This window comes from Quercus robur, chromosome 9 (assembly GCF_932294415.1).
Source record: "Quercus robur chromosome 9, dhQueRobu3.1, whole genome shotgun sequence".
NCBI lineage: Eukaryota > Viridiplantae > Streptophyta > Magnoliopsida > Fagales > Fagaceae > Quercus > Quercus robur.
In genome coordinates, this window is record NC_065542.1 from 15,265,005 (window position 1) to 15,280,014 (window position 15,010).

The 15,010-nt window shown below is 30.6% G+C and overlaps 1 protein-coding gene across 9 annotated transcripts; it reads right to left on the reverse strand.

The window, feature by feature from the left end:
• Positions 1–10,836: 10,836 nt before the first annotated feature.
• LOC126699912 (uncharacterized) lies at positions 10,837–14,076 on the reverse strand. 9 transcript variants are annotated; one of them, XR_007646923.1, is made up of 5 exons: positions 13,798–14,076; positions 13,212–13,440; positions 12,263–12,359; positions 11,992–12,153; positions 10,837–11,185 (listed from the first exon to the last, which is right to left on the reverse strand). XR_007646923.1 is itself a non-coding variant. In XM_050397882.1 (5 exons), the coding sequence occupies exons 2-5, from the start codon at positions 13,261–13,263 to the stop codon at positions 11,105–11,107; spliced, it is 366 nt and encodes a 121-aa protein (XP_050253839.1). In that variant the 5' UTR covers positions 13,264–13,377; positions 13,798–14,076; the 3' UTR covers positions 10,837–11,104. The 9 variants fall into 9 exon arrangements, 5 of the variants coding, with proteins under 5 accessions (XP_050253839.1, XP_050253837.1, XP_050253842.1 ...); XM_050397882.1 differs by having other exon boundaries at positions 12,289–12,359; positions 13,212–13,377; XM_050397880.1 differs by having other exon boundaries at positions 12,289–12,359.
• Positions 14,077–15,010: the final 934 nt, after the last annotated feature.

A 15,010-nucleotide genomic window follows, 5' to 3' on the forward strand; every position in this document is an offset into this window, starting at 1 on the left:
AAAATTTATAGTAACTAGATGATGTTCCACGCGATACGCGGACTATTTTACAATTTTATTGGAAATCATTTGTATATATATTAAGACCTACATATAATACTTTTTTTGTTGTATAATATTTATGTTTGCCCATAGTATTGTTGAATACTTTGAAACTTGATTTTCTTAATTTATATTTTATTTTTAACAATATAACATATTATAATATTTACCGTTGAAAATATATTTTATTTTTTAAACTGATTAAATGATTTTGAAATCTTTAGATAAGAACTTAAAGCATAAAATAAGATTTTATCAATATTTAATTGTCTTTAGTTAGACTTCCGTACCCTTTAAAAAAAAAAAAAGCAAAAAATACACAAAAAAGTAGTAAAGAAACCTACAAATTATGAGTTCTAACATAGAATTATAAAAAAAAAAAAAATAGCTAACTTCATAAATAATCAATTTGGAAAATTTCTTTTTCTTTAGTTCTAAAACAAAATACATTTATGACTTTCTCAAACCAAATCCCAAACATTCAAAGACTCAAAGCAAATCACAATCTTTACAAAATGCACAATGTCCTTCTATAACATCAAACCGTAATCTACCGTCGCAAAATAAAAACCCAAGCCCCTTTCCTTAGTTAAAGCCTACTTATACAGATTAGGATCAAATGGTACTACAATGTTGAAATTATGTAGGTGTCGTTGAAAGGTTGAAGGTAAATGATATCATTTTTTGTTTTAGTGTATTTGAGATGAGATGACATGAAGTTAAGGGCTGTGGGCATGTGTATACAAAGGAGTAGAAGATAGAAGGGTAAATGGAAATGCAAAGAGTTTTTTGTGTGAGAGAGAGAAAGGAAAAGTCTTGAAACGTTGAATCAAATGAAACAAATATTAGTCTTAAAATATTAAATAAAAAATGTAACAAAAATTAGTCTCGAAACATCTAAAGACTCAAAGCAAATCACAACCTTTACAAAATCCACAATGTCATTCTATAACATCAAAACCGTAAGCTACCGTTACTAAATAAAAACCCAAGCCCCTTTCCTTAGTCAAAGCCTACTTATACGGGTTGGGATCAAATGGTACTGCAATGTTGGAATTATGTAGGTGTCGTTAAAAGATTGAAGGTAAATGATATAGTTTTTTGTTTTAGTGTATTTGAAATGAGATGACATGAAGCCAAGAGCTGTGGGCATGTGTATATAAAGGAGTAGAAGATAGAAGGGTAAATGGAAATACAAAGAGTTTTTGTGTGTGTGAGAAAGAGGAAAAGTCTTGAAACATTGAATCAAATGAAACAAATATTAGTCTTAAAATATTAAATAAAAAATGTAACAAAAATTAGTCACGAAACATTGAACCAAAAGAAATAAAGAATCCTTATTTTTAAATTTGTTCTTATCTCTAATGTTACTTAAGAGTATTTCAATTCTCTTCATAGAATGTGCTATACATGGCAGAACCTTATGCTTTCACGCATGAGCTCTCTGCTTTTATGTATATTAGCATTTAACCCGCACAATGCACATAAATTTTTTTCCTTTATTTATTTATTATTTTTCGTTTTTTAAAATTTTTATTGGTAAATGTTTTCTTGACAAAGTCACAAAGCAACTTATATTGCATAGGCATTTTTTTTTTTTTTTTTTGTGTTACTTTTCATCTTTAAATGTTTACTTACTATATTCAACGCGAAGGAAACAGACCAGCCCACTTTTTAGCAAAATATGCCAAGGGCATTGATGATTATTATACTTGGATTGAAGAGTCTCCTTGTTTTTTAGAACATGCTCTTATCCATGATGTAGCTTTTATTTCAGTGATTTAATAAAATATTCGGTCTTGCTATCAAAAAAAAAAAAATTAACGGGAGAGAAGGAAGAAATAATGATAATGAAAAAAAAATGCACAATAAAAAATACGAATAATTTTTACCTTTGACCTTACAAATAATAATAAAAAATTTGATTAATCAAATGTATTATACTATCTACAAAGGAAAAAAGGAAAAAAAGATGACTCATTTCACATCTCTTGTAAATTCCAAATGCTTATTGAAATTGCTTGACTTCAATATAGAAATCCAAATGTTCAAAGGTTCTACACATTCATTTTGTCACATTTTTAAACCATGGTACTAACAAAAACAAAAAGTACCAGACATAGAATTTCATAAAGTTAAAAGATCACAAAAATAATACATATAGAATTTCATAGACTTGATAGAGTGTGTTATCCTTCGGATTAATACATATAGGTTGAAACAAAGACTTATATTTTTAACCCCAACCAACATTTCTTGTGATTTGTGACAACTGTATAACTATTACTTGCCATTTGTCAATATTTATCTATAAGTTGATTCGGCTGAAAATACAAAACCATAATATTAGTTAGAATGCCACAAAGATGTAATATTAGCCCTACAAAGATGTAATGGTTTATAGGATATAAGAACTATGATTTAAGTCATTGGTGTTTCAGATACATTCTGATAGTAAAAACATAAAGTAAGCTTAGAACAAACAATCATCAATTGAAATCTACCAAGAAAGCCACTAAATATGTTTTTTTTTAGTGACTAACTAAAATATAATATGGGTTCTGCTAATAATAATATTCCTTGTAATCCTTAAAATATCATTTGTTGGAGTAATATCAAGACACATAAAATACTTCTAGAACTTATAAATGTGATTCAAACTCAAGATGATTTTTGCAATTTCTATGACACCTATAACAACTATTATTTTGTCTACCCTTTATTTTTTCTTTTTTCTTTTTTTTCATCTTTTAGATGGCAACTCTTTGTGTTCTACGGTTATAAATTTAAACAGCAACCCTTTGTGTTCCACGATTACAATCTCAAACGGCAACCCTTTAGCTTCCTAACATCAGACTTTGGCTTTCTAACTCCTTCATCTCTTCCTCTCCTCACACTATGGGTCCGTTTGGATAAAACTTATTTTGTTGAAATTAAAAGCTGAAAACTAAAAACACTGTAGTAAAATAATTTTTAAATATGTAAATAGTGCCGTAGGATCCATTTTTAATGAAAAAGTTGCTGAAAAGTGAAGTTTTTGGGTCTCGTGAATAATGCACGGGCCCACAAACTGATGAAAAGTGGCTGAAAAGTCAGAAATATATGGCTACTAAAGAGTAGCCGATGTCCCCCTGAAATGCGTGCTACAAAAAAAAAAAAAAAAAAAAACGCCAGACGCAATAAACGCAACGTGTATCCAAACGGATACTATATTAATACTGAAAAGATAGATGATTCAGTTTAAGTATCTCTAAATCCCAATTGCTCTTTGCTCTTTACCTCTATTCTCATGGCTGCCTGCATAATAGTTCAATGTAAGGATTAAATTAATAGTGTTGTTCTTTTTAGTTGTTGTTGTTGTTGTTGTTTTTTTTTTTTTTTTTTTTTTTTTTTTTTTTTTTTTGTTACTACCTCTTTTGTGTTGTGGGTCATACATGAGTTTTTATGTATTTAGGTTGGGTATTTGTACTTATATATGATGGTTTGTTTCTATGTTTAAAATTGGTTTTTTTTAAATGTTTGAGACGGTAACATTATTGGTTTATATTGTGTAATCCGTGTGATAGAGGTTTAGCAGTATCCATTTGATAGAGTTTTTATTTTTTTATTTTTTTTATTTTATTTAAATTGAATGATAGAGTTTTAGTAGTATCCATGCCTGCAGAAATTCAATTTGCTAAGGTATTTTAGTAGTTAGCAAATTGAATTATAGAGTTTAAAATTCAATATTATACTCAAAACATGATACTTCTCCTTTTTTTCTTGGTCTCCTCATTTAAGTGAATCCCTCCTTCATCATTGAAATCGATTTAAAATTTCTTCTATTAGCTTTGATTGTACTCTTAGCTATATCATAAAAGACTGTTTTTTGATATAATTTTTTTATGGTAATTATTGTCATTTTTGTTGTAGTTGAATCAAAATAAAATTATGCTAGATCTGCATAATTAGCAGTTGTTGCATCTTCATCATTATCACAAGTTTAAGATAGAGATTACCCTCATCAATAGCTGCTGCATCTTCTTTGTTGCCAAACTTGATCATCTTAACAAACCTTTTATTTATCTAATTGTACCACATGTATTTATTTATTTATGGATTCTATTTGATTGTAAGATTTTTATGTCTTTTGATATAAATTAACTAATTGGTATGCTAGCCAAACTGCTTACTTCTTCAGTTTTTTAAGATGCTTGTTATGTTATTCTCTCAATTTTTTTACAGCATTGACAACTTGCGGTATTGAGGTAATTACTGAATATTTTATATCAATAGTTATTTGTTAATAGGTGTTTGACAACTTTAGAATATGAAAAGTTTTAGGTTAAATGGGTAACAACTTTAATTTTGTTAATTTTTGCTTTTTAAATTAATAATAGTGATTTATCATGTTAAATTGGTAGTTTATTTGTATAGTAATCAGCTACAATGTTGTAATGTTATTTATTTTTTCTTTCTAATTTGTGAGGTTTAATTCAAATAATTTTGAATAAGTCCTCTGAAATCAAATTCAATACAAAAAATTTTTTGTTAGGGACTCTATATGGCTAAGGGGAGCTTGAATATAATATAAGTTTTGGCCGAATATAATATACTTATATTGTGAACTTCAGTTGCTTCAAGTAGTATTGTAGTAATTTAGATATGAAACTCTAGATGTATCACAAACAGTTAAGGATAACGGTATTTAGTAATATTTGTCTTTTAATTTAAATGGTATTTTGCATAATTGCTTTGCATTCATTAGATTTCATTTTCAGTAATTTTCCAGTGCATCATATGTGTTAGTGACTAATTATGTTAATAATGAAAATCTATATAGTGCTAACAAAAGAATTATAAAAAAGATAAAGATAATTTAGTAGAAAACAAACCCGAAAGAGAAAGGACTTAAAGCAATATCATAGTCAGAGTAAATCTTTTCCTTTCACGTGTGGCTCAATTGACCTGAAATTTATCATAGTCAGAGTTAGTCTCTCTCTCCCACCCTCTAATTTCATAGTGATTATAAATTTAAGAAAACAATTATAATATATGAAGTACATTACTATTTACATTAAAAAAAAAAAAAAAGAAAAAAAAAAAGAGGAAAATATAAAACAAATTGATACAAACCCAGAGGAGAAAGAAGCCAATGATTTGAAATATTATTGACCATGGCCAATGTAGATAGTGAACTCTTTAGATAGTCAGGTAATGTAAGTACTATAGTGAGAATTATACACATCATTTATTAAACTTAAAACTATGAACAATACAAAATGAATTTTAGAATAACATTAGAATTTTATCAAACAATTTGCAAGTGTGTTACTAAAATGTAGTTATCATTACCATTAGAGCAATATTTCTAACGTAGAGACCATCAATTACATACAGTTGGGTTGATGTTTGGGTAGGAAATGTCAAAGAAGTTCTTGGAGGACTGTTGCTTATTCATCTGATATTGTGGTGCAATACTATCTGCAATAAGTAAACACACCAACACATCGCTATTGCAAAAAACTATGTACATGTAATGTAATATTACCAATTGCATCATATTTGGTCGATAATTTTTTCTATCCACCATGTTGATATCTTCTAGCGCATTCATCCTTGAAAACTTTTGTTCATATTCATTGTTCATAAATGAAAAAATCATTTAGATTTATCATACTATGAGGCCGAAAAAATCAAATACAAACATCACATATTAAGGTCTAAAAGAGATTTCATCGAACATGTGGAGTGCAATAAAAATGAATATATAGAATACCAAAATTAACATATATAGAACCGTGCAAATTTTATCTGCTTTCAAAGAAACCCAAACATTCAAATCGGGTCCCATTTAGAAAAACCATAGACACGATAGCAAGCAACAAAACATATAATGCAGGATTCGAATATTTATATTAGCTTACCAATGAAAGCTGTTGTTGCCCATTTCATTGTCGAATAACCCCATCATTAAAATTTGAGTCTGACGGTGGTGGGACACTATCCTAAAGGTGGCAGCGGCCTTCAGATTTCTCTCTCTCTCTCTCTCTCTCTCTCTCTGCAAGGCCAAAAAACTTGCTGACCCTCGGATTTCTCTCTCTTTAGCTACTGTTCTAGAAGGCATAATAAAAAATAAAATTATATTCTAAGCCAAGAATCAATATTTGTTCAGCGAAAGATCAAACAAAAATGTACAATAGAGTTTGAAATCATGGGATAAATTGTATTTATAGGACAATAATTATTTTATTTTTGGAGGATTTGATAGTCACAAAATGGTTTAGATTGTAAGAGATGCTATTGGTTCTTGACCAAAGAGAACGGCTCTGTTCAATTTCTGAAGAGGGTAATTTTGGGTTTTCTTTTTCCCCTGATTGTTGGTTCAGAACGAAACGTGCGAACGGTAAGTAAGTGGCTGAACAGATGGGTTTATCCTTGAGGTGGCAGAAATTGCTAAATTACACAACAGAAAGAGTATATGAAAGAGGAAAATTAAGAACACTATGCTGACCTTGTGAATATGATATTGCAAAGAAGAAACGAAACAAAGCGGAATAGTAGATATCAGTTTAGAGTGAATACTGAAAGGAGGAAGGGAAGGGTTTTTTTTTTTTTTTTTTTTTTTTTTCCTTTCGTCTTCAATGAATGGGTTTATCGTTTGGTTGAGATGCTGCGTCTTCTTTTAACAGTAAACGTGTTTGTTCATACGTTATATCTTTTCGCTTTTTGCTGGGTTGCGGCGTTTGGGTTGGAATCAATGGGTTTAACATTTGATTTTGAGTTTTTCGTACGATGTAACTTTTCAAATTAAATTCTATACGTGGCAGATTTTTAAGTGGGGATTTTTTTTTTTGGTAAACTAAGTGGGGATTTTTCCTATATGTCACAACATCATTAATTGCAGGGAAATTCTTCTGTATATGATATGATATTGATTGATTTTATTATTTCTTTAATTTAATGATACCATTTCATTGTATTCTATGAGAATATAAATTAGAATTCCTCTCCTCCCACTTACTCTTGTTCAATTTTCTCTTGTCATATGAAAAAAAGTATACTCTTTTAATGTTAATTGTCGATTCTTAGGCTAAAGAGCATAAATTGCAAATTATACTATTTAAGTTTAGAGTAATTTTATTCTACTTCCTAACATTCCAACTTTTTAATCCACTTCCTTTACATTAAAGAGCGTTTGAATTTAAGCCTTTTTGTCCAAACGCTATGCCTAGAGTATAGACATGTTTTTCGCGTTGATGATGTGTCATAGTGAGGGGTAATTCTACAGTACCCCCTCTTTTTTTTTGGGGGTACGGTACCCTCTAATAGGTAATCTGCTATACCAGGTTACCAAAACATCACATTTGATGGTACCATCTTCACATTGTGTAATACTAACATCACATATGACTGTACTTTTGTCACATACGGTGGTTCCCTTATTTTTTTTCACATTCAATGGTACCATCATCACATTGTGTAGTACCAACATCACATGTGACTGTACTTTTGTCACATACAGTGGTTCCCTTATTTTTTTTTCTCATATTCGATGGTACCATCATCACATTGCATAGTACTAACATCACATGGGATTGTACTATTGTCACATTCGGTGGTTCCCTTATTTTTTTTCTCACATTTGATGGTACCATCTCACATTGTGCAGTACCAACATCACATGCGACTGTACTTTTGTCACATTCAGTGGTTCCCTTATTTTTTTCTCACATTTGATGGTACCATCTTCATATTGTGTAATACTAACATCACATGTGACTGCATTTTTGCCACATACGGTGGTTCCCTTATTTTTTCTCACATTCGATGGTACCATCCTCACATTGTGTAGTACCAACATCACATGTGATTGTACTTTTGTCACATTCAGTAATTCCTTTATTTTTTTTCCTCACATTTGATGATACCATCCTCACATTGTGCAGTACCAACATCACATGTGACTGTACTTTTGTCACATTTGATGGTTCCCTTATTTTTTTCTCACATTTGATGGTATCATTCTCACATTGTGCAGTACCAACATCACATGTGACTGTACTTTTGTCACATATGGTGGTTCTCTTATTTTTTTTCTCACATTCAATAGTACCACCCTCATATTGTGCAGTATTGACATCACATGTAATTGTACTATTGTCACATTCGGCGGTTCCCTTATTTTTTTCTCACATTTGATGGTACCATCCTCACATTTTGCAGTACCAACATCACATGTGACTGTACTTTTGTCACAGTCGATGGTTCCCTTATTTTTTTCCTCACATTTTATGGTACCAGCCTCACATTGCGCAGTACCAACATCACATGTGATTGTACTTTTGTTACATTCAGTAGTTCCTTTATTTTTTTTCTCACATTTGATAGTACCATCCACACATTGTGCAGTACCAATATCACATGTGATTGTACTTTTGTCACATTCGATAGTTCCCTTATTTTTTTTTCACATTTGATGGTACCATCCTTACACTATGCAGAACCAACATCACCTGTGATTGTACTTTTGTCAAATTCGGTAGTTCCCTTATTTCTTTCTCACATTTGATAGTATCATCCTTACATTGTACAGTACTAACATCATATGTGATTGTACTTTTGTCACATTCGGTGGTTCCCTTACTTTTTTTTCTTACATTTGATTATATCATCCTCACATTGTGCAGTACCAATATCACATGTGACTATACTTTTGTTACATTCTATGATTCCCTTATTTTTTTTCTCGCATTTGATGGTACTATCCTCAAATTGTGCAGTACCAACATCACATGTGACAGTACTTTTTTCACATTCGGTGGTTCCCTTTTTTTTTTCTCACATTTGATAGTACCATCCTTACATTGTACAGTACTAACATCATATGTGATTGTACTTTTGTCACACTCAGTGGTTCTCTTACTTTTTTTCTAACATTTAATTGTACCATCCTCACATTGTGCAGTACCAATATCACATTTGATTATACTTTTATTACATTTGGTGGTTCCCTTATTTTTTCTCACATTTGATGGCTCCATTATCACATTAAGTAATATCAATATCACATGTGACCGTACTTTTGTCACATATGATAGTTCATTTTTTTTTTTCACATTTGATAGTTCCATTATCACATTAAGTTGTATCAACATCATATATGACAGTACTTTTATCACATTCGGTTGTACTTGTATTTTTTTAAATTTTTTTATTTTTACATTTAATGGTATCATTTTCAAATTGTACAGTATCAAAATCAGATGTGATAATACTTTTGTCACGTTTGGTGATTCAATTCTTTTTCTCGTAAATTATGGTTCTATTATCTCATTAGGCAGTGACAACATCACATTTGATCATACTTTTCTCACATTTGATTGTACTTTAATTTTTTTTTCTCACATTTGATGGTGTTATCCTTATATTGTACAGTACCATCATCACATTTGACTGTACTTTTGTCACGTTTGGTGGTCCCGTTTTTTTTTTATTTTCATATTTGATTGTTTTATTGTCACATTAGGTAGTATCAACATCACATTAGACCGCACATTTCTCATATTCGGTGGTATTTTTGTCACATTTGACGGTTCCCTTTTTTTTTTTTTTCTCACAAATTACCATAATACTCCTAAAACCTAAAAAATGACGTAAATACCCTTAGAATCTAAAAAATGACAGAATAACCCTAAAACTTTTTTTTTTTTTTAAAAACCCAAAATTATCAAAAACCGAAAAATGACTAAAATAACCACAAAACCTAAAAATGACCAAAATACCCTTAAAATAAAAAAAAAAGACCAAATAACCTTGAATCTTAAAAAAAAAAACCAAAATTACCATAAAACCTAAAAATAACCGAAATAACAATGATACCTATAAAATGACCAAAATACCCTTAGGAAAAAAAAATGACCACATAGCATATCTTCTTCCCTTCGATGTTGATGATAAAAGATACAATTTCCTCTATCTCTCTTTGCATCTCTCTTTGTTCACAGTATTTGCCATTTATCACCTCTAAATTTCGGTACGTCTCCTTTTATGTAAAAGTTCAATGTTACATTGATGGTTTCCCTTCTTCTTCATATTTTTTTTAAAGCTAAACGAAATTACTAAGATAGTTAGCTTTAAATGAAACTTCAATACTAAACTTTTCAATTAATTAAAAATTATCTTTCAGTTAGCACTATTAATAAATTTTAAAAAAATCTAATAAAAGTTTGATTATTTACTTCTACTATTTTTTTTTTTCACTCTTACTTCTACAAACTCCATTAAAAACTTTTGACACCCCAATATGTAATGTAATAAACGAAAATTTTTTTGAACCCAACATTAAATCCCATGTTCACAACCACTAAATTTGTCAATTTGAACTCCAATCAGGCCTGCACTGCACAAAATGAAATTTCAATGTTCAAATAGATATATGTTAAGCTCTAAGATTATACCATCTAAAACAAAATTGTTGGGAACAACAATTTTTCAATAGTGATGGTTTCAATGACACTTCTTTTGCATTCATATCATCTTATAAAACCAGATCAAATAACTCTGCTTGTTCTGATGTAGGATTTTTTTGCCATTTAACATGATTTTCGAAATAATTTTTCAAGTTGGCATGTTTTTGAAACATATTTGTAAACTAGCATTTTGAGTCTTAAAGACTCGAGATTGCTTAAGGAACTCAAGCCTTTAAGACTCGAGTACAGGATCAAGTTCTAGTGATTCACATATACAGAATTGTTATTTGCAAAAAAAATAAAATAATAAATAAATAAATTTTATATATTCATCAAGACAAGATAACTACGACATAAAGATGCAACATCTTGCTCAGTGATTTGATTATACAATAGCAACAATAAAATGCAAAAATAATGTCATAGTCATGACTCATGACAAGTCTATTTCATAGTTCATACTTCAACATTTTTTTTCCAAGGGCCAAACCTAATTCTTGCATTCCCTAAGGCCAAAATTGCAATTGACCGGTTGGAATAAAAAAAGAGTTATTACTTAGACATGGTGCAGGAGGTTTCGGCAGGGCACAATCCAAGAGCTCCCTGACTTATCATTCCAAGGGTCCAATAGGAGCATAGCAAACTTGAGAGAGCTCCTGCAATCTGGTGCATTTCTCAATCTGACGAATCACCTTCAAGACTGCATAACATGCATATAAAATAGCTTAACATCACTTCAAAGTTTCTAACAGATAATTTCACAAATATCTCCTATGCATTTCCAAAATCAAAACTAAAATAAAATATATTTAAAAATCTAATATGTATAGATCAATGTTAAGATTATACACAGTCCAAGATTAAACCAAAATCAGGAAATTCAGAGCTTCACAACAAGTGCACAAGATTCTACAGAATAATGTTACTTTGCTTTTACATAACAATGTTTGAAAACTCAACAATACAAATTTAAATAAAAAGAATGTGCAAAGCTAATTATCAACATGTCCACTTGCAAGTTAGCAAAATTAATAGTATTGTTACATGAATGGCTCAATGACATAATCAAGCAATTAATAGTATTGTTACAAAAATTGCAAAGCTGCACCAACTAATGCTTACTAAAATAAAAAAACAAAGTGGAGTTCATCATCTCTTTATTAATTACAAAGATAATTGATAATAGCCCATAAATCTATAATTTTCCATCTTCATTGGGGTTGGAGACTTTGGCATAAAATATACATGATATCATTGTTAAAACGCTCTTACCAAAATTTAAAACTATAAATTAGATTCTTCATAACTACCTAAAAGAACTGAGAAACAAAGGGTGACACCCATAAATTATAAGGAAATGAACATGTAATGGAATCTAGCTCTTTTTCCAGGCTTAACTTGTGCCAAATTTTCTTACAAACTGACAATTTCATACACGCTGCTCTTATTACTAGTAATAAAATGACAAAACGAAAAATGTTGTAATAGAATTATAAACCTGAAATCGATAGAATACTAAAAAAAGCTTCCCTTTGGTGGAGAACACAATCAAAGAAACCTCGATTACGAAGGCAAAATGTTGCATGAGTGGGCATTTGCCACATTTTGTAGTTGGTGACTTCCAACCATGCACGTTTTCACATCCAAATAACTCAAGGAACTACAAGATTAACATAATTATAAATTATCCAAAACTTTCAAATGGGAACTTGCATAATTATAATTGTTATTTGTTTATAATACTCTAAACAATAACAATACAGACACACCAGATCCATAAAACATAGTACATCACCAATGGGCAAACTTGGAGAGTTTTCAATCCTCGACTGACGTAGTGGAACCGGAAGGCATGGTTGCAAACGCCTGCAGAAAAATAAACCATGTTTGTAAATAGAACAATTTCATTATTGAAAAAACCAAGGAACATATTAACAAATCAATTTTCACATTAAGAAAATCAATTGGTTATCATCAGGAATATGATGACAAAGAAGATCCTTCAAACTACTTGCCAAACTACTTGCCAAAAGTTGGGAAAACTACTTGCCAAAAGTTGGGAAAACTTAGACACAAAGCTTGAGAATATATATATCTATGGGAAGGCAGGTCATAATTGGGATCCTAAAGTTGATAGAACTAAAATGTTGCAATTTTTTTTTTTTTTTTTTTTGAGAAGCCAACCTGGAAGTCCAGGAGGGAAATTTATTGAAAAATAACAGCAATAATGTGATGAAGTGAAGATTGTTCAAATTTTTAGGTCCAAGAATGGTTTGGAAATTAAATTTAATGAAATGGAATTTGATGACTTCAATTATATCTATCAACACAAGGGCATACATTCTTTGTTAAAATATGCATTCCTACAAGATGGAAAGTGAGTTCCTATTCCTTGGGATGATTCTTTGAAATTGGCAGAATATACCTAATCTACTTCCCACATTACACAATTTATTCAATAAAAAATAAAATAGCCTACAATGTCACATTTTACAACCACCAATGACACATAACCCTGTGCATCAAAATCAGGCACCAAGACATTTTATTCCTCAATTTGCATTCCATGGGAACAAACATAACTAATCTCCTCTAATTTAACCATATATATATACACATAGAACTACGGCAAGCGTGTACAAATCACAAGAAATTATAAATTATAACATTGAGAGGAAATAAATAAAAATCAATAAATAGAGAAAGAAAAGAACCAACCTTTTATTTCCTTCAAACCAGATAGCATTGGAACTCTTTTGGCCTCCAGCATCCTAGAAACTTCCAAACCAGAATCATAAGCTCTGATAAAATGGTCTTCAACATCCTTCAATGCCTCCAACAATTCCCTCCCATCAGTGGGTGTATCAATCACTCTAAAACTTAGCTGGGACGAATCATGGAGGATATCATCAATAATGTGACCATATGAAGATTGTTCTGCAGAACCCTGTCATCATGCATGATTATTCATATATAATGTTAATTTTACTCACTTAATTTGAGAAGATTTTGGGGGACAACCCGTTTTGGCTAATTTAAATTTCAGTGTGTGGATCCTTGTTCCCAAATCATCACAAGTAACTAGCAAACATATAACCCAAAATACCCAAACCAAATGAAGCTAAAATACCCAAACAAATTAAACTCAAATAAAGAAAAGAAAAAATTCTTACACAAGACCTAACTTCTCAATACTAAAATAATCAAATCTAACCTAAAAATTAATAAATAAATTAAAAAAAAACCGAAATCAAATAAATAAATAAAGAAAAACAGCTTCTCAAATACTAAACAAAATTCTCACAGTAACAGTGGCGGCGGCGATGGCGGTGGCTTGCCAGGTCTCTTGTTCAACTTCTTAGCCCTTTTTGTCTTTCGTTCTCTTTTTTCTTTTTACCAATCTTTCGTTCTTCGTTTCTTTCTTTTTCTTTTGGCTTTCTTTTGTTTTTATACGCTACCTATTCTACCGGTAATAGGTCCACTACTAAACTTAAATGAACGATCAAGATTGAAACAATAAAAATATACGGTTAAGATTTGGGTGGGTATCATACCCACTAAAAATATAGGTGGGTACGATAGAATGACCCCATAGTGAGACATGAGATCACTTGAAAAAGGGTAGTGTCTTCCAAAACTCTTAGTAACCCTTTTTTTAATTTCAAAAAACGATGTCGTTCCATGCCTGGGAAACATATGACCTTGAAAGTAAGGAACAACAACAATCTCTCTCCAAGCAAGAGATTTCATATAGAGTAGATTCGGCTTGACATGACCTATTCAGGCCTAATGGAAGCCAGAGATCAAAGGTGGTCATCAGTGGTGGAAGGTGTTCTTATAGCATCCAATTGTGGAGGCAAAAATTTAGGAATTTAATACCACAATAAGTTACTTTACAATTTCATTTTACAAAATACCAAATATCGGGTGATTTTATTTTAGCATTCAACGTAATAAAATAATATATCTAGTACAATAAACAACAAATACCACCACTAACACAATAAAATAATATATTTTTTAATAAAAAATTGTTTTTTTAACCTTTTAGTTACAGTGCAGCCATTTTTGGTTGTGCACTGTAGCGCAACAGCCAAATGATATGTCCATAACTCCATCAATGCACTAGCTTTTTGTGTCACTTTTGTTATATCTAGTTGCTAAATTTAGCATTTTAACCATATGCCTCTACCAATACAAATGCTCTAGGCTGGTACGTAAGAGATTTGGCACAACAAGGTAAGAGTTCTTAGGTGGATTTGAAAAAAAATTGTGGTAATATATGTTTTGGTCTTAGGCTGCAAATTTTATGATCATGTAAAAATTTATTTAATCAAATGCATTTGGGTTAATTATTTTGCTGCAACTTGATTCCCACTAAGAAAAAAAAAGTCATACCAAAGCAAGCTTAAGTTACATGCATTATACTTAATGTGGATATTGGAAAGAAAAGATGGAAAAGAAACAAGAAAGGAAATGAATCTTTAAAACTTTTGCTACCCCCTCAACATATACAC

Excerpts from the sequence above, each read along its gene's own strand:
- LOC126699912 (XM_050397882.1), bottom strand. The coding sequence starts at position 13,263 with ATGCTGGAGGCCAAAAGAGTTCCAATGCTATCTGGTTTGAAGGAAATA. Across the intron at positions 12,154-12,288 it reads CTCTCCAAGTTTGCCCATTG|TTCCTTGAGTTATTTGGATG; the intron begins GTGATGTACTAT and ends TTAATCTTGTAG. Across the intron at positions 11,186-11,991 it reads TAGTATTCTATCGATTTCAG|GTGATTCGTCAGATTGAGAA; the intron begins GTTTATAATTCT and ends GCAGTCTTGAAG.